Genomic DNA, 19,477 nt, shown 5'->3' on the forward strand with positions numbered 1-19,477 from the left:
AAGTGGTCCAGTGCAGCTGTGCATCACGCTTGCTCCAGCCCCTGCCAGGGCACCGAGGTGCCGCTCCATCTGCACAGTGCTCTGCCGCTGAAGCCAACGGCAAGTCTCTTTCCCCTTGGCTTCTCCTCCTTCCCAGCCAATTGGCTGCTTGCTCCCGCACGCCCCTTGCCACCGACAACGGGTTTCCCTCCTCCAATTCCCGCCTCCAGGAGCCCAGCTAAGAGCAGCTGGCCCACCGCCAAAGCAGGCATCAAGGCAAGAGGGAGCCCCGCGGCAGGAGGAAGCCTCACTTGGGGTGATCGGGGGTCGCCTTGCAGTGAAGAATCCATTGCAGCCCCTCTCTGGTGCCCTGGGCACGACTGCCCCTCATGGCTCGCTCTCATTTTTTTACTGTTTTGCTGTTCATGCTTGTGGCTGCTTCCCCCCACCCCTTTCTGGAGAGCAGCCCTGCTTGGATGGCTGAAAAAGAAAGCCGACCAAAGCCATACCTCAGTGCAAAGAAAGATCCTTCTGTTGGTCCCATAATCATGGGTACCCTGTTGCCTCCTCTTCTGGTGGCTGCCATTTTTGCTAGCTCTCCCCTTAAATGTTGGCCAAGCCTGGCTGCAGTGCAGCCTGGAGCATCTTTTCTCTAGCTAAAGGCTACTTCTTAGCAAACTCTGCAAATGCTGTAAGGATCCTTCAGTGAGAGAAGCACAGCCTGGCAGCAGAAACTTGAGGGTTTTATTTTGTGCTGTCAGGCACTTCTGCATAGGTGCTCCATTGGCAAACCATTAAATAATCATAGAGTGAAGCAGAGCGAAAAAACAGAGAAGATGGAGGTGATGTCTTTTAAAATGCTGTGGAGGAAGGAAAGGAAGAGTGGCTGAGATGCTGCCCTTGGTGGGAGGCTGCTGAGCAGACCCCCCCCCACCCCCAATTGCTTTACTCCTCGGTAGGACATCTGCCTGCCTGCCTGCCCCCTCTCCGCCTGAGGCAGCCTCAAGGTCTCCAGCTTTTGCTTCCAATAAGACACACGAACCTCACAAGACCCACCCGTGATTCAAAAGAGCTTTTTTTTTAAGCTTCTGGGATCACACAGTCCAAACCAGCACAGGTCAGTGTCCAAAAGGTGCCAAGCAGTGAGTTGGTGTCCCCTCTTCTGTCGCACTGGAATTGAGCGCCCCCAAAAGGAGGCTGTGGGTGAGCAGTGCAACTCAGGTTTGAGCCCCGGGCTCGCTGGCGTTGAGCTGCCTCCAGAGCTGTACGCTCACAGCTCTCATCTGCCGGATGGCCTCTTCTTGGGACTCCAGCCACTGGCTGAGGACACGGAGTGACTCGCGCTGCAGGACTGTGGAAGAGAAAGGGAGATGGCATGGCTGTGTTGATCGCTTACTGAGCCCCTCTGTTCTGCAGGTATTTTCAACAGTGACACATTCTGTGCAGCTGTGCCCAGGAACCTTCAACCTGTGTGCTATCGCTGGTTCAGCGTACTGGTTGCACTGTTGCGCTTTGTGCTGGTCTCACTGGTGTTGGCCCCAGCTAGCATACACAGTGAGCAAGGGCAGTGGGCGCTTGCTGGTGGGCATGCGAGGAGACCTGCCTGCAGTCCAAGTAGCACACTCGGGGCCTGTGCAGCTGTGAGTGCCCGCCGCTTTCAAAGCCCCAGCCCTTTTGGGCAGTGCGTCCGTGGGCAGAGGAGCGGCCACTCGCTGCCACGGAGCTGTCCTGTGCTTCCGGGCTCCTGCATTCCCCTTTCGGAGGGAAACTCTCCACCTAAAGATCATCCCTGACAATCGTGTCGTCCTTGGGTGCTGGACAGAGTGCAGGGGGCAGTAGACGTGCATGTTGCCTTAACAAAAGCAAACGGGAGTCCTCCCCGTTGCTCCACCACTTGCAAAGCACTCGAGGCGTTTTACTGGTGGGCAGCCTCCACTGGTGTCATTCCACAAGCTGCAAGAGCGCTGGTGGAGCTCTGCTGAAACTTCCCGTTGCACAAGCAGTTGGACAAGAGCAATGCACAGAAGTCAGTTGCACAGTAGATTGCGCAAATGGGCTTCACAGAGTCACTGGAGTTGGATTCTTTTATATACAGTTCAGAACTTAGTCTCAGCTGCTGCTATAATTTGCAGAGTGACACAGCTGGATACTGCCCAGGGTATTTAGGAAACCTGCTATGAGAGCCATGGGTGGAGTGGAGCACAATGCTTTGGTATGATTCTGATGGCAAAAGGCCACTTGCGAGGGGCTGGAAGTCTACATAATACAGCCCTTTCATTGTTCTCCCCTTATTTCCAGTGGTGGTTGAAAGAGGGCTTGGAAAAGCCAGCTGTTGCATTGTGTTGATCAGGTGTGCACATTGCCTAGATGCTGCTTTTTAGAGTTTCCCGTGCGGTTGGGTCCTTGAGTCTTACATGGCATCGCTACAAAATCTAGGCCAATGACTTTCCCAGCAAACTGAGTATGGGAAAGCAAGGCTGGTCCTCTATGGATCCAGCCAAAGCTGCACATTTGAAAGAGGGTGCATAGGAACTCCAATGCCAAACAGAGTAATTAAGAAAGGATTTATGGTGGATAGACACTCTTGGAATTGGTTATTAATTTTAGTGCTACTGATAGATGTCTCACTCTTCTTCCAAAGTCCTCTGAGAGGCTTAACCATACTTATAAAAATACAATAGACAGCTTGACCCAAATGCTGAACCAAAACTGGTCACTGTCAACAGCTCCACCAGCAGCTGTCGTTCCTGCCCACGGGGCACTAAATGTTAGCCGGGGGTGGGGGGAGGCTAGCCTGGCTGCTCCTGTTCCCTGTCCCCGCTCCGAAATTTCCTTCCTACAGTTTGGAAGGGCTGCATGTTAGTAGGATGGTGTACAGTGCGAGCTGCTCTTTTAAACTCTCTGTATGTTAGTGATGGATGTCCAAGCAACTAAACCATTCAGCAGCACAGTCTGACACTGTGGCACGTTCCCCGTCATACAGCCTCCAAGCTGGGACCTTTTGGACCTTAACATGCTTGGGTCCCACAGTGCCATTCTCATCGCTTGCCCTCCAGTGGCTATGCTGCCCCCTGATTCTCTGCTGCTCAAGCGGAACCCACTGGAGCCAAACCTACCGCTCAGATAGACCGCCAGCGTGGCCAGGCCAAGGCTGGCCACTACCAGCACGCCGAGGAGAGCGAAGAAGCCTGTGGGGCAGCACGTGGGGCTGAAGCAGGGGCAGCAGAAGAAATCGGGGGCAATGTGCAAATTCTGGACTGGCAGGAAGGAGGGGTCCTCTTCATTCGGGAAGAAGAAATGCTTGGAGGAAGCACTGTGCGGAGTCCAGGGGGTGTTAGGCTGAGATTGGCTGCTCCCTGAAAAAAGAAAGGAGAAACACAGGAGCTGGGGGGATAGAACAGCTGCTACTGTTGAGTATTTTTGTCTTTTTACTCCTTGAAGGTGCCCATGATGACAAACAATAACACTTTTCCTCATTTCCATGTTATCCTCACAGCAGCCCTGCAGTGTGGGTTAGGCTAAGAGTAAGTGATTGGTCCAAGGTCATCTCGTAAGCTTCACGGCCAAGTGGGGACTAGAGCTCTGCTCTCCTGCATCCCAGCCCTCTGGCGAGCCACTGCAGCAAACTGGCTCTGGCATGGCCAGCCCATGCACCGTCCCAGGCGGGCTCCGCCCACGGGGTCCTATTTTCACGGTGAAAAGCCATTGCTGTACTTTTCGGAAGTGCTGCGTGCACAGTGCACGCCAGGTGGGCTTGGCTTCCCTGGGCATGGCAGCTGGATGCTGCCCCGGATCCGGTTAGGATGCTGTGGAGGACATACTGTACCTTCCGAAGCCTTGAAGCCCTCCGGTCTGCCGGATGCGTAGTGCAAGTCGCTAATGGATTCCACTGCATGCAGGTTGATTTCTGCCCTGTCAGTGTCGCAGGGCTCAACAAGCTCCCTATCCGAGGAAGTGGCCTCCTTCACCATAGCGCCTGCACAAAAAGAACAGGTGCAGGAGATGAGAGGGGGTGCTGCTGCTCAAAGAGGAAAGTGGACCGTTCTGGTTTCATTCGGTCAGTCCCTCTGGAAACCTGTGTTCAGGTGCTCCTGGCAATGTTTCTAAAGTAAGGAATGCCAATTCCTGTGTTAACCAAAACAGAAGGAAGCAGTTCCAGGAGAGAACCTTACTTTGCATTAGAACAGGAGTGGGCAAGATGTAGGCTGTGGGCCACACATGGCCCAATATGGCTATTGCTGGCATTGCTGCCCTTGAAATCCCAGTGGTTCTCCAGGGAAACAAGGACAAAATTGCCACGTCTGCAAAGAAGCAGGACATGGGGATGCTCCCCCCCCCCCCCGTATCTGCCCTGCCTTTGGAGTGGGGCTCCTGACAGCTCATCCAACAGGTCTGTTTTCCTAGGAAAGTCATCTGCACAGTTCCCATCAGGATGGGGTTAGCTAGCACACCAGCTGCTCCTTCCAATGGTGGAGAACTGTGGGCTCTGCTTTGTTTCCAGGGGCATAATCCTTGTAAGTTACCGAGCCCTGGTAAGAACACGATGGGTCTCCCCAGAGCTTAGAGAACCACAGAGCAGGTGGACTTGAACACCCAGTGCTGGTCAACAGGTTGGCCAGCTTGCTAACTACAGCAGCCTTGTCAACAAGCCTCCGGGCAAACCCCTACAGCAACCAGTCTGCTGAGGGCTGACTAGGATTGCTGGAGAGCTGTGCTCACTGGGCAGAAGAGTTCCCCTCCCTCAGCAGCCTGTGTTGTACCCAGCAGGGTCTGTGCTGGCTACAAAGGGGCAGCAATGCCACCACCGCTCCCCTGAAACGCCATTCACTTGCCTGCACTGCATCGAAAGCCCTTGCCTACATGTGAGCGTGGCACGGTGGTGTGAGTGCTGGACTGGGGACCTGGGAGAACCTGGTTCTAGTCCCCACTCAGCCAGAAGCTCCCCAGGTGACGTGGGGCTAGCCACTGCCTCGCAGACTAACCTGCCTCCCAGGGAGGTAGCTATGTAAGCTGCCTTGTGTTCCTTGCAAGAGCAAGAAATGCAGGATATAAATGCAAAGTAATACACTATTATAATAACTAATAATAATAGTGCAATTAGCAGCTGCTTGCGGCTACCAGGCTGGCCATGCAAATCCAGTGTTTCTTTTTTGAGAGCGAGTGAGTGAGTGAGCACTTTCTCACCCACCAAGGAAGGACGCAGGGTCTAATTATAAAGGCTAACACCATCAAATCAGTGGCATTTCAAGAAGGGCAGATAAGCAAGGAGTGTGAGAGAGGTTCCTATCTGTAAAAAACAGTCTTTCCCAATAAGGAGCTTTGCCTTCCTTGCAATATGATTTTGTTCTGTACCTCCAAGTGGCAACAATGAGGATCTAAACTGAAGGTTTGAAAAGTGCATTCATGGCCATATAGCAGAAGTCCAAAGCCTACTGGGCTTCTTCCTTGCATCTGATCTAACTGCATGATGTAGCAAGAAGTGTTTATTGCCACTATTTATATCCTATATTTCAAGATAACAAATTCTTCCAAGGCAGCTTATAAGTATACATACATTTAACAGAAAAATATCAGAATCTGGTCAGGTTTTTAGGATCTCCCCAAAGGGCAGGTGGTGGTAGGTGGTCCAGGTAGTGGTGTGGGAGAGGACAGTACAGGTCCAGGAGCTCTGGGCTTGCTTCACCTGACTCCTTTGTGCTCCTTGCAGGTGTTCTTTTTCACATACAGAGCCATCGATGCATAATAGGAATCTCACTAGGTTACTTGTGGAGATGATGCAAAAGCACTTAACAGTGGTAAAGTGGGAAGTGTCTAGGTGCCGAGGCTCATCACAGCAGTCCCCACTGCTGCTCTACCTAGGAGGGCTAAAAATGCAGGCAGCAGTATTGTCCATACCAGCAAATCAGTCTGAAGTGCTTCCATCTGCTGGGAGCAATTTCATCTTCTGTAAAATGGATCGATCTTAATTGTCCATTTAAGACTAAGCTGCCACAAAATATTTCATATCATAACATAGTAAATTATGAATGAGTGGCAGATTGCATCAGCACCCTAAGTAATAAAAAATTGTCACTGTTGATTGTGCGACGTGTCAGACTAAAAAGGAACTGACATTTATTCTATCCGTGCAGCAAATGGGATAGGACTGGAAAACTGTTCCTTCTCCTGGAAGATGCTTTCCTTGGTATGAGGTAGCATTCAACATTTGGTTCTTCAGGCAGCGGTTCAACCAGAAAGGGATTTAGCTGTTATAATGATGATTTTGTTTGCAGTGCAAGCCAGTTGTAGTGTCAGTGACAGCAGCTCCCATTCCTACTTTCCAAAGCTGCAGATGGTGCCCCAGTGGGGATGGATTGGCTGGGAAAGACCTGGACAACAGGTACTTGAGGCCTCCCAGGCCATCTCCCATCACCAGTCCCTTAGGACAAGTGGAGCCCCTGGCTTTAATCCTTTGGATTGTGCCATAAGAACAAAAAGGTTACTCCTGCTGTATGCCGCCTTTGCCCATTTAAACTTCATAACAGCAGCTCAGTTCTTCCATGGCCTGGGTGGAATCCTGGGCAGTGTCTCTGGGTAAAATAAGCCTGACTATATCACCGATGGCCACTTCCTACGGCATGACTGGGCATATAACACAGCAGCCCCGTTCTCAAGCCACAGGAGCTGCAAGGTGTGTATACAAAAATGCATATGAAAAATACGCATGGTGGATACATATATTTGGGGAAATGCACATGTATTTTCATGTGAAAGAATCAACACAAAGACTCAACCTGGAGCAAGCTTCAAAGTGGAAATCAGAGAAGCTTAATGGAATCACATGTGCTCAACTGCATATCCCTGGTTACCTTCCCTGGAAGCAGAAATGGCAAACTGAGGCTGTCATAGTTTGGATACAGCATGAGGGGTAAGGCTCCCTGCAGACAATTGTGCGAGGGAAAGTCAAAGGTGGAAGAAGAAAAGGAAGACCAAAGTAAGAGATGATTGACTCCATAAGGACAGCACAACCTTGAGTTTAGGAGAGCTGAACTGGGCTGTCAAGGACATGACATTTTGAAGGACTTTCATTCAAAGGGTTGCCATAAATCAGAGAAAACTTGATGGCACACAACAACACCTGTTGTTGCTCCTTCTGCTTCCCTTTTTTGCAGCTATTCATCACACTTAGTGAACAGGATTACATGTTTGCATTAACTTTAAGTATCTTTTTTCATATTTACTGGATCTTCTTTTCTTGCTTTTCCATCTTGTCAAGATCTTAAAAGTGACATACCAAAGCAAAACTGCAGGAGGCAAAGCTTTGGAAACAGGGTCATGGAGAAAGCTACAGCTGCCTACCGTGCAGTCATTAAACCAGGGGTGTCCAAACTTTTTGCAAGGCGGGCCAGATTTGGTGAGGTGAAACTGTGTGGGGGCCAACCATTCAGCCTGACATTCTTTGAACCATTAACATTAAATGCAAATGGACTATTTTATGAAAGACTAAACAAATAACTTAATTGCACTAATGTGAAGGGTGATACTGAGATCTCAACGGCATAGAAATGTTCTAATAATAATAATAATAATAATAATAATAATAATAATAATAATATAGGCCAAGTCTGGCTCAAAAACAGTGGTTTTGATGCGCAAGATGTCACGCAGGTGAAAGTCACTTAGTCTCGTCCTCACGCGGTTCTTGTTAATGTTCATAACCGAGAATGTCTTCTCGCACAAGTATGTCGAACCAAACAAGCTCAGCATTTTCTTAGCAAATGTTCAAATCTCTTGGAACCTGTCTTTATCCAGCTGGCAATAAAAGTTGACAAGAGGGAGCTGTTGGTGCCGACTGTGACACTCGGCGTCACACTGCAGCTCAATGAGCTCCAGCTGCAGGTGGTCTGGAGCGTCATCAGGGTCCACAGAGAAAGGAGATGAAAAAAGCATGATCTCCTTTTCAATAGCTGCAAAATCCCGAAAGCGCTGTTGAAACTCCTCAGCCAGAGATGAGATGTCTGCTTCATGCCTCCTTATCTGCGCACTCATATTGTTCTGTGGAAAACTCATCATTATTTCCTGCAGCGATGGGAAATGTGTGGTACTGGGCTGCGCTTGTGACAGGTGCCTTTGGAAAAGTAGCAGCTTGGTCCCAAAGGCTTTGATATGTGAATACAGTTGGCTTACCACTGCATTTTGCCCCTGAAGGCTTGTGTTCAGCACGTTCAGATGTCGTGTTATGTCAACTAAAAATCCAAAATCAGCCAGCCAAACAGGATCAGATAGCTCTGGCATCGGTTGTCCCTTTTATAGGGTTTGCCAAGAATTGTCCGATTTCCTCCCTAAGAGAGTAGAAGCACTGCAGTGCAGACCCCTGACTGAGCCATCTTACCTCATTGTGATACACAACATCTCCATATTCAGCCTGGATGTTGAGTAGAAACTGTTGAAACTGGTGGTGGCACAGGGCTTTGGAGCGAATATAATTAATAGCCTTCATCACCGGTTTCATAACATGATCATATTTCAGATGTTTGGCACAGAGAACTTGTTGGTGAATAATACAGTGGAGTTTTATAGCTTTGCCTCCTTCTTCGCTGACTTTGTTACAGACTAGGGTTGATAATCCACTTCGTTCACCAGCCATGGCAGGTGCACCATCCGTAGTAATCCCAGTGACTTTATTCCACGGTAGTTTCATGTCATCTACGGCAGAACAAACAGAAACAAATAAAGCTGTTACTCTTGTTTGGTCCTTAAGACTCTGGAGGTCAAGTAGCTCTTCACTCACGTTCATGTCATTGTCCACTCCTCTCAAAAAAAATCAATAACTGAGCGGTGTCAGATCCGTCCGTGCTTTCGTCGCAGGCTAACGAAATAAAGTCAAACTCCACTCCTTTTGCCTCTAACTGTCTCTTAATATCAGATGAAACGTCTTCAATTCTCCGTACCACAGTGTTATGAGCCAGGCAAGCATTGGCAAACTCTTGCTTCTTCTCAGGACAAATTTTCTCCACCATTTTCATCACGCAGTCTTTAATAAATTCATCCTCAGTAAAAGGTTTGCAGTGCTTGGCAATTAGCGTTGCCACCTCGTAGCTCGCCTTTGTGGCATTTTCATTTGACTCACGGGCTCTTGTGAAAAAGCGCTGCTGTGCTGTTAAAGCAGCTTCCAGTTCCTTCAATTTTTCGCCACGTTCGTTCCCAGTTAGCTTGTTGTAGTTAGCATGTTTCATCTGGTAGTGCCTCTTGATACTGAATTCCTTGAAAACAGCCACAGTATCTTGGCAAATTAGGCAGACACAGTTGTTTCGTATTTCAGTGAAAAAATACTCCAATTTCCACTTGTCCTGGAAGCGGCGGCCCTCGCTGTCAACTTTCCTATTTTTAGTTACAGTCGCCATTTTAGAAATGGGCACACGAGCCTTGTGTCACAAGGGTCATGCGGCGAGACTGCTGACTCAGGTCTACTGCCATCTTCTGGTGAAATAGAACCACCAGCCTTGAAGGAGCAGGAGGCAGCAGGGGACAGCAGCGGGAACCGCTGTGCGGTGAAGGGAAAAACGCCGGCCGGCAGGGATGAGTGACAGGCTGAGCCGGCAGGGAGAAGAGGCTGCGGGCAGCTCGAAATTTGAAAACGGTCCACAATTGGCCCCCGGGCCAGACTTTGGACATGCCTGCATTAAAGGAACAAAACCCTGAGATAAGCATTCCCACCAGCACCACCAAGCTGGGAACCTGCCACCTGGGAAGGGTATTTCACAATAAGTGCCATGCTACCAGCTAGATCTTGGCTCATATTTACACACAGTTAGGAATCATACTCTTCAAGGACATGGAGAGCATAAAGAACTGTTCAGGTTTTTGTATTTTGCACATTTTTATATGAGTCAAAAGGGTGAAAGAGGAATACTGCATTGCATGCAAGTCTGTAGAAGGGACATGCCAAGTTAATTCAAATAAACACAGAATAAGTATAGAACTGTCAGAAGAGTGCCATAAAAATGTTTCGGTAGTGTGGATAAAAATAGTCCATTTAACAAATGCCTTGTGTGAGGACAATATTATTACACCATGATAATTGTTTTAACACCTGTGAATGGGAATAATACATCAAGTTAAGGAGTGAAGAAACAAAACCAAGCAAAAAATAATTGAATATGCCTTCAATATGAGAAGTTAATGGTATAAATGGCTACTGTAATCAATGAGAGTCATTAGGAAAATTGAACTTGGGGAATTAAATGGGTGATCCCATGAAATCCTTGATGCATGGGACTAAGCACATGGAAGGGTGCAGGACCGAAACTTCTGCCCCAGTGTCCTTGCACTGAAAAAGAGATCTGCAAAGGGGCTCTGACCCTTGTCCCCTTGAACATGGGTGGGTAAGCCTTGCAGGCCATGGTGTGCGGCCCCACAGCTGTCCGAGCAAATGCGTATCTATGCACTCAGGCACACATTTTTTTGACATAGATACGGGAGAGTGCAATGCTGCAAGATAATGCAAAAGGGCCATTTCTGAGTGGGGCTTTGGTTGCGTCTGAGGGCTTTTCCACACCAGCTGCTTAGGCGGTTTCTGCCTAATCTAACTAAGCAGTGTTTGTTGCCTGCGGTTTTGCAGCCTACAAGCAACCTGGAGAGAAGACACTAGTCGGTACCACAGGGTTCAGTCCTGGAACCAGTACTCTCCAACATCTCTATGAATGATCTTGATCAGGAAATCCAGGGAAAGATAATTGTATTTGCAGACAATACCAAACTGGGTGGAATAGCTAGACAAGCTTGAACTCTGTGCAGAAAACAGCAGAATGACATTCAACAGAGAAAAATGCCAAGTTTTTCACCTAGGTAAAATAAAATTCAGCTGAACTGATACAAGATGGCGATTACTTGGCTCAATAGCACTGGGTGTGAAAGAGACCTTGGAGTTGTTGTATGCAACAAGCTAAACATGAGCCAGCAGTGTGATGTAGCCACAATAAAGGCAAACACTATTTTGGGATGCATAAATAGAGGTATCACTTCCACAAATAGATAAGTACTCACTCCCTAGCACTCTGCATTTGTTAGACCTCACCTGGAATACAGCGTTCAGTTTTTGGCATCCAGTTTTTAAAAGGATGATGATCATCTGGAGAGTTCAGAGGAGGCAACAAAGATAATACAAGGCCTGGAAAATAAGTCTTACGATGAAAGGCTGAAAGAACTGGGCCTATTCAGCCTTGAGAAAAGAAGACTAGGCGGTGACAGAGTAGCACTCTGCAGGTACCTCCAAGGCTGTCACAAATAAGGAAGATGCCTCCTCTCACTCATCCCAGATTGTAGGACACGGAACAATGAACTTAAGCTACCGTCACCAAGTCCATGCTGGACACAAGGAAGAACTTCCTCACGGTCACAGCAATATCACAGCGGAACCAGCTGCCAAGAGAGGCTGTGTGCTGTTTCATACTTAGAGACATTCAAAAAGCAATTAGACTGGGATGGAGTAACTGGCATCCGGCCCTAGGAGGGACTTGGCCTTGGCCTTCTTGGCTTCTTCTGACCCAACCGTTCTTTGAATCCACACCAAGCCCCCTTTTCTTGGTGGCCACAAGGGGATTCTGTAGCCACCTATAGGAAGGGGAAGGGGTCTATAGCAGAATGCATCTGGGTGCCTTTTCCTTGTCATTCTCCTTGCCACTGCCTCCTACCCCCCCACCCCCCAATATGCACACACCACAGTACCTTTTCTGTCACTTGTCAGCAATCCTTTAATTTAGAAATATGGAGCAAACCACTCTCCCGTGTCCAGTAGCTTCCTGCTCAGCTTCTCAATGAATATGGCTATTTGTTGGGGTGCCTGCCTGCGCGGATCTCAAAGCAACCAAAATAGAGACCCCTTTCCCTGTTTAGCAAAAGGAAAGCTACATTCCCCCCACCACTAACATCACAAAGCTGTCTCAAACTATTTTAAAAAGTATTGTTTATAATCCTTGCGCAAGACTATGTTTCTGGTATACCACTAACATACAGATATATTTATTTTAAAAACAATGGCAAAGTGAAGCAGGAAATCTTGGTACTGCTTTCCAGAAGTAAAGCAGCACAGCAAAGAAGTAATTTAGGGCATGATCCTATGTTATGCTGGCTGAGGCATGCTGAGAGGTTTCTTTCTGTCTAAACATGCAAAGGATTGTGGCCTGGGTGGCTTCTAATTTTGTTCAGAAAAGCTGGAAGGAGATCATCCCATTTTCCTTGGTAAGGGACTGAGTGGATCCATCTCCTACTAGGCAGCACATACCTGCCATGTACAAAGAAAACCTCTCCATGCCCACCCCCAGCCTCCATCACCACGGTTGCAAAGCTGTCTCACACAGTGTAAAACTCTTTTGTTCATATGTACAAGCAGTCCCTGAGTTACAAACACTGGAGTTATGAATAACCTATACAGCCTATTATTTTTGGAAATTACTGTGGAAAATCATCATCACCATAGAGAGAGAGGATGTGAAAGGGGAGAGAGGGAGGCCTCCAAAGCATCACCATAGAGAGAGAGGACATGAAAGGGGAGAGAGGGAGGCCTCCAAAGCATGCCTTCCTGCCCTTTCCATCTGGAGAGGGAAACCTCTCTGTCATTTCCTTGCTGCACAGAGGCAGCACTGGTCAGTTGGGGGGGAGAGGTAGAAATATTCGAGGTACTTCCACTTTTGCCAGGGGTCCTGCACCCCTAACCCCCATAAACATGGAGAGCCAACTATATATGATCTGACTTACATACAAATTCAATTTAAATAAATTTCCATTTTACAAATTTTGCTTGTAATCCAGGGACTGCCTGTTTGGCAGCCAACTGCCTTTTAGGATGGGGTAGCCACATTTCTAGGTGGGGCATTTCTGGAGGGAGGCACAAAGCTCCAACCAAGCCATACACACTCCACAAGTGGAGAGGATGTGAGGGTCAGGCCAGGAGAAGGCTGAACTTTCCTTCCACTCCTCCCCTATGCAGAGAGCAGGTTAACTTATGTAATAGGCTATGTCGAATCAATGGATCAAGTCAATGAGAAAGTTAGTATGAACATCAGAAATTAAACGACTGCTGTATTTTTACTGTAGACAAAGGGATTATGATGATGATGATTTATTTTCTCTATTACCCTACAGGGAAAGCTCTCTAGGTGGCTTACAACAGTACATAAAACAGTACAATAAATAGAATAAAAAGGTCACTATGTCTTACCAAAAGAAATGTTTAAAAAAAGACTGCTAAAAACAGACAGTGAAGAATAACCCCATTAATGAAAACACTCTTGGAATGGGCAATTCACTCAAGCCCCTGGATAACCAAGTTCATCCTCAAAAGCCTTGGCATGAAGGGCTGTTGTAACCCGGTGCCGAAAAGATGACAAGGGTGGTACCAGGCAGCCTGCGATGGGGAGTCAATCTATGGACGCAAAAAGGTGTAAAATACACAAATAGTTTGTGCTAGAACTAAGAAGGGAAAAACCAGTGCGGAACTTGTTTTCTCAAGCAGTCAATTTTTACATAGCTCAGCAACACCTGCAGCGAAAAACGGGCCTAGAAACAGAGGTGGGGCATAGTCTAGGGCAACCGCAGCCAGATCCTGCAGAGAGAGCAGTACTGCGAACACTGCACCACTTTCTTCTGCCACAAGCCCTGGAACGGCCTCAGGCCGAGCTGCACACGTGGGAAAATCAGAAATGAGGGCCCAGTTAGGCCTAATGAGGCAGAACGGTCAGTTAGTTAGCCAACCGCAGTGAGAGCCTCAGTGCTTCTGGTCCTCTAGGGCTGTGTTCATCCCTGGGCATTAAGTGCTCAAACGAAGAAAAAGCTGCTGTGATTGTGCGTATGGTGAGTGCTTTAAAAGAGTAAAGGACCCCTTAGGATAGATATTTCTGCAGATCACTTTAAGCTGTCGCTTTTATTTCCTTTTTAACTAACCCTGCTGTACTCCTCATAGTCAGTGCAAAATAAACAAGACCACACTTCTTACCTCAGACAGTCAAACTTGCTTCTGAAACTAAAAAGCAAAGGAAAGTCCAAGGTGTGAAGTATAATTTTTGACCATAATCCAAAGTCTTAATATTAACTCTTCAAGGGTCATGGTACTGTGCAGGCTGTCTTTTCAGGAGCACTTAAGTAATTATAGGGTGACTGGGATCACAAAACATCCACCCTTGGACAGGAAAGTCTTGAGTGAGCAGATTCTGGGGGGCTGTCCCAGATGAAGCATTTGCTACGCACTCACCCAGCCTTATTCAGTGAATTTTTCTGAAGGTCCTATTCTTAAATTGCTCCTGTTCTTAAAACAAGTTGTCATTCTTTAAATAGAGGCATTGTCTGTCATGCCTCAAATTATAAAGGAAAAATAATCCCTGGAGGGCAAGGTGCAACTCTACAGGACGCGTTGCACCCATTTGCCTCACCTTGGCTTTGACAAGTCTGTTCTTTGGGAATATCACTAACAGACTGACAAGGAAGAAGGAAAAAAGCAGAGCACACCACAAAATTAAGCAGGCAATTTCAGTATGGCTGCTAATCACATAATCTTTGAATAACTCAGCAAAAGAAGTAACCAGGTGACTTCCAGTGCTGTTTTGAAGAGCTTGAAAGGAACTGTGGGACGTGACTCTCCAAAAGGAAAGACCTGGCAAGCAATAAGGAAAGGCTGTTCATCCTCCACATGTCACATGCCTTCCCCAGGCACAACATCTCTCTCCATCTTTCCATTCCCCATTTTCTTGGCCACATTGTCAAAGAGAGTGTGCATACAGACCTTGCCAGACAAATCTGCTTTCATTTTTTGACTGGGTAACCTTCATGGTGGATGGTGAGAATGCTGTGGACTTAATATTTCTTGACTTCAGCCAAGCTTCTGACAAAGTGCACCATGATATCCTGATTAGCAAACTAGCTAAAACTGGGCTAGATGAAACAACTACCCGGTGGATCTACAGTTGTCTATGGAATCAGACTCAAACAATTTTCAGCAATGGCACCATCTCAAACTAGGGGAGAGGTAACAAGTGGGGCACCACAGGATTTAGTCCTGGGCCCAGTGCTCTTCAAAATTTGTATTAATGCTTTGAATGAGGAAATCCAGGGAACGATTATCAGATCTGCAGATGACACAGAAATGTGTGGGATAGCTAATGCCCTGGAACAGAAACAAGATTCAAGATGATCTTGATAGGTTAGAGCACTGAGCTGGAAACAGCAGAAGGAACAAAGGGACAAATGTCAAGTTCTGCACCTGGGAAAAAGAAACCAAGTGCATCATTACAAGGTGGGGATTACCTGGCTCAACAGTACTGCAAGTGAGAAGGATCTTGGGATTTTTGTAGGTCAAAAGCTGAATATGAGTCAAGAATATGATGTGGCTGCAAAAAGGCAAATGCTATTTTGGGTTGCATTAATAGGGGTATCACTACGTAATCATGTGAAGTACTAGTTTCCCTTTACTCAGCACTGGTTAGGCCTCATCTGGAATACTGCATCCAGCACAGTTTAAGAAAGATGCAGACAAGCTGGAAAGGGATCAGAGGAGGGCAAGAAGGATGATCCAGGGACTGGGAACAAAGCTCAGTGAGGAGACAGGGAAAGAGCTGAGCATGTTTAGCCTGTGGAAGAGACGTCTGAGAGGAGATACAATAGCACTCTACAAGTACTTGAAAGGCTGTCACAAAGAGGAAGGCCAGGATCTCTTTTCAATCATCCCAGAGTGCAGGACACAGAATAATGGGCTCAAGTTACAGGAAGCCTGATTCCAACTGTTACAGCAGTACGAGAGTGGAAGCAATTAACTACAGGCTCTCCCACACTAGAGGCAGTCAGGATGCAACTGGACAGACATCTGAGAGGGATGGTTTACATTGGAGTCCTGCACTGATGGCCTTCCTGACCCCTTCCAGCTCTACTATTCTACGATTTTATGATTCTGCGATTCACTCCTTAATAGGTTTAAAAACTCAAGAGACTTTTTGGGGAAATTATGCATGGATTACAAAGGATGGTGTTGCTTGGCTCACCCATGAAATGTGAGTGAATGAGCCATGGTGATTCCTTCGAAAAGCCTGGAAATGCATAGACATGTAATACATGAATAAATACTGGTGGCAAGAGCTTTAAGCTAAAAGAGGCTGTTGGTTTGGCCCTCCCCTTTTTCCTTCACTCCTGCCCCTTTTGCCTTTGGTCCAGCCCAGCAGTGGAAAAGCTTTTCCAGTATGAAATTCAGCCCATGGACTGAAGGGAGTTCAACATCTTGCCTTAAAAGGCGTACATAGCATGTATCTAACTAGGCAGTCAGCTCCACAGGCAGGGCGATGTCTCTCTGGCTGGAGACCACAGCCATTGTGCCAACAGCTAAACTAGCCTTTGCCCTCAGAAGGAAGCATGCTGCAATGATTCTTCTCCTGCTTCGAGGCTATCCACGTGACTCTGAATGCTCCTGCCCCATTTTGTTTTTCACAGGGGGAAGGTGGGGCTGAGGGGACATAAAGTGGGCACTGGGTGTCCTGGATAAACCTGGCTGTGGATGCAGGCAGCCTGGGCTCCCCCACACCCCCCACTAGGTAATCCCACTCATCCACCTTCTAGAGTATGGGGTGGGGCTGTGAGCAAGACTGGAGTCCTGCTTGCAACAGCAAATGGGGAAAAGGTGGGTAAATGGGATAGTAGAAGGGATGAGGAGGAAAGGGCCAAAGTTCAGTGGCACAATGCCTCTTTTGCCCATGAAAGATCCAAAATTCAATCCCCCAGCATGTCCAGATAGGGCAAGGAAAATCTCCTGCCTGAAGCCCTGGACAGCCACCGCTGCCAGTCCATGTCACCAGCAATGGGTGAGATGGAGGAAGAGTCTAACACTGCACAGGGCAGCTTCTTTTGCTCCCATGAAGCCTGGGACTGTGCTGTCCCACAGCTGCTGAGCCAGTGGTCGCCATCTCTGAGGCAGGAGTTGTGGCAACCCTGGCCTGGCCTGGCCTGGCCGCACATGTCTTGGACTGAAAAAGTAGGAGCAACTCGGCCATACTGAGGATGTCAATAAACGTGTGTGTAGTGATGGTGGGGTATTAACTAACACTCTTCCACATAGAATCAGTTCCTTGCCTATGCTCACCTCAGGCTCCCCTTGGCCAAGATTTTGACTCTTTGAATTACTCTGCCCCGAAGTTCTGCTTTCTGAACTTCTCCGGTCTATTCCAGCTACAGCCACAACCCAGCACAGAAGCTCTCTTGAAGGTGTCTGAAGGTCACTCAGGTCCGTAAGGAGCCACATGTTCACTTGAGCGAGGATCCTCTCTGCCCCGCTCTGCCTGACGTTGTGTCTAGAGTAGCTCAGCTCCTCTCTCCTTCAGGCCACCATCCTCGCAGCTCACTGTGCCAGCACAGGACCTGGACCCCGTCTTTTGCTCACGGTGACCTGGCTGAGGCCCAGCGTCAGAGAAAGTAAGCTACTCTGGGCTTGCATTCACCCTGCAGCTGAGCGCTCCCCAGGAGGGGCAGCATCTTTACAACTGGAAGCTTGCCCTTTTTCTGCCATACTCTGATTACATGTCCTCTGCAACCCGGCCCCCCAAACGGACCATACCTTCTGCAATCTCGCTGGACATCCCAATAGCCAGACTCCGCTTCCTTGGGCTGTTCCGGAGGCAACTCAAGGGGAAAAAAATCTGTCTGGAAGAAGTTATGAGGGGCCTATGCAGATCCCTTGGGAGCGGTTGGGGAAGTAAACACAGGCTTCTGCCTGTCACATCAGCTGCTCAGGCTTAAAATAGGACTAAAGGGAGCCTAAGGAGGAGCTATAGATAGAGACAAAACAGAGGATCTGGAAAAGAGTCAGCAGGGACTATTTAAGGGTGGAACTGAGAGGGCAAGCTTGGGAGGGGCGGGGGAGGCAGAACGGGACACAACTGTTGCCGCAGAGACCAGCGTGCTAAATACAGCAAAGGTGAGATTGGGATAGAGAAGGGTATATGATGGAGGAGGACAATATTGTAGCATTTTGGGTGGAAAGTCAGTAGAAGTTGAAACTGTGGTGATATCAGATAACAGTGAATATCTAAGCTGCAATTTAAATCTCCAGAGTCTTTCCCAGATGTATATAAAGGTGATAAGCAATTGTAGCTGTGTGGAGAGCTGGTCCCAGCTATTCACTTCAGAGGACTGAGCAGGTTTGTTGACGGATGCTGGGCACTTGCTTTCTTCTTTTAGTATCAGTGCTAAAAAGGAAATAGCATTGCTATATTGTCCCAAGGGCAATATGGAGCTGGACTGCAGTCTTTCCATTATCAGGACTTGGTCCAGACATACAGTAGGCGGGTGCAAGCAGGCTGATGGAAGTAGACTTTCCAACTCCCATTTCCCCACTGCTTCTCTCCAGTCGACTGCAAACCTACAGAGAGAGTTGGGAGACCCTGATCAATGGGGTGTGCCTCGAGGGAGGGGGAAATCTCTTTAATTTTGGTGAAGGCATTTTCCATAAATGGAATGCTTCCATCTTTGGAAGGCAACTCCTGGATCCTACCCTCACTTCTTTGGGATCCAGACAAGTTGGGATGTTGAGGAGCCTCTCCCCACAAACACAACCCTCCTAAAAGAGCCAGTGAAAATATGTAATTATTGACTTCTTGAACTATTCCTTCAGGAAAGGACATCTCACAAAAAGAAGAGAATCAAAAGATGAAGCAAGGTGCAGATTGCCTCACAGAGAGCCAACTTTACATATGTCCTTGTCTGTTTTTGCACAAGTTACCAAGTTAGACCCCAGAGAAGTGATCTCGAGAAGACTTTTCCCCTTGTTTCCAATGGACAAGTGCAGAACAATTGTCCAGAAATCCACAGGCATTAGAGTTGGAGCCCTCCATCTACCAAAAGTTCATATTCTGCTCTTTGATCTTACTGTGCATATTTTGTCAGTTGGCCATGATATTTATCTGATACTGAGTATTTGCTTGACATTGAATAAATATTGATATGCAACTAATATTAAATGGACAGGAATGCAGAGCAATTTACAACTAGAAGAACACAACCAGAGCTGGGGAATTACTTGCTCTCACAGCATGGCAGTAGGCCTTTCTTCCAGTTAATGAGCCACATACCACATGCAGCTGAGCCCAGCTTGTCACATGCAAACATTCAGTCCAGTATTTCAGACATAATCAAGCAGAAAATGAGCTTTTAAACTAATGATTATTACAATCAAGGTGCACTTGCTCAATCTTAATTATAAAAAAAATAAAAACAGAGTTAAATTCTAAAAACATTTTAACAAGTCAAGGACAAGATATCAATTTAAAAATACAATTCTGAATTTTCTTGACATTTAATTCCGTACTCCACCCACCACAACTTGGCTCATAATGTATACATTTCATACAAGGATACACTAATTCTCCTGTCCACCCCCAGGAATAAGCCCCACTGAACTCTATGGAACTTACTTTCTAGTAGACATGCATAGCATCGCACCATAAGAATTAGAACAGAGACAAGGCAGGAGACAAAACCCATCCTTTTT

At 47.4% G+C, this 19,477-nt stretch overlaps 1 protein-coding gene across 1 annotated transcript; it reads right to left on the bottom strand.

Moving 5' to 3' along the window:
- Positions 1-701: 701 nt before the first annotated feature.
- Positions 702-17,722, bottom strand: LSMEM2 (leucine rich single-pass membrane protein 2). Its single transcript, XM_044451096.1, has 4 exons — positions 17,546-17,722; positions 3,806-3,955; positions 3,096-3,335; positions 702-1,330 (listed from the first exon to the last, which is right to left on the bottom strand). Exons 1-4 carry the CDS (start codon positions 17,565-17,567, stop codon positions 1,197-1,199), a joined length of 546 nt encoding a protein of 181 aa, XP_044307031.1. The 5' UTR covers positions 17,568-17,722; the 3' UTR covers positions 702-1,196.
- Between the last annotated feature and the right edge of the window lie 1,755 nt (positions 17,723-19,477).

The sequence above is a fragment of the Varanus komodoensis genome, unplaced genomic scaffold, assembly GCF_004798865.1.
Source record: "Varanus komodoensis strain SLA01 unplaced genomic scaffold, ASM479886v1 scaffold6_2, whole genome shotgun sequence".
Lineage (NCBI taxonomy): Eukaryota > Metazoa > Chordata > Lepidosauria > Squamata > Varanidae > Varanus > Varanus komodoensis.

What these genes read in the sequence shown, in the direction of transcription:
- LSMEM2 (XM_044451096.1), bottom strand. Translation starts at nt 17,567, where the DNA reads ATGTCCAGCGAGATTGCAGAAG. An exon ending in GTCCAGCGAGATTGCAGAAG is followed by an intron (nt 3,956 to 17,545) that starts GTATGGTCCGTT and finishes CTTTTTGTGCAG; the next exon opens with GCGCTATGGTGAAGGAGGCC. An exon ending in GCTGGCGGTCTATCTGAGCG is followed by an intron (nt 1,331 to 3,095) that starts GTAGGTTTGGCT and finishes TCTCTTCCACAG; the next exon opens with TCCTGCAGCGCGAGTCACTC.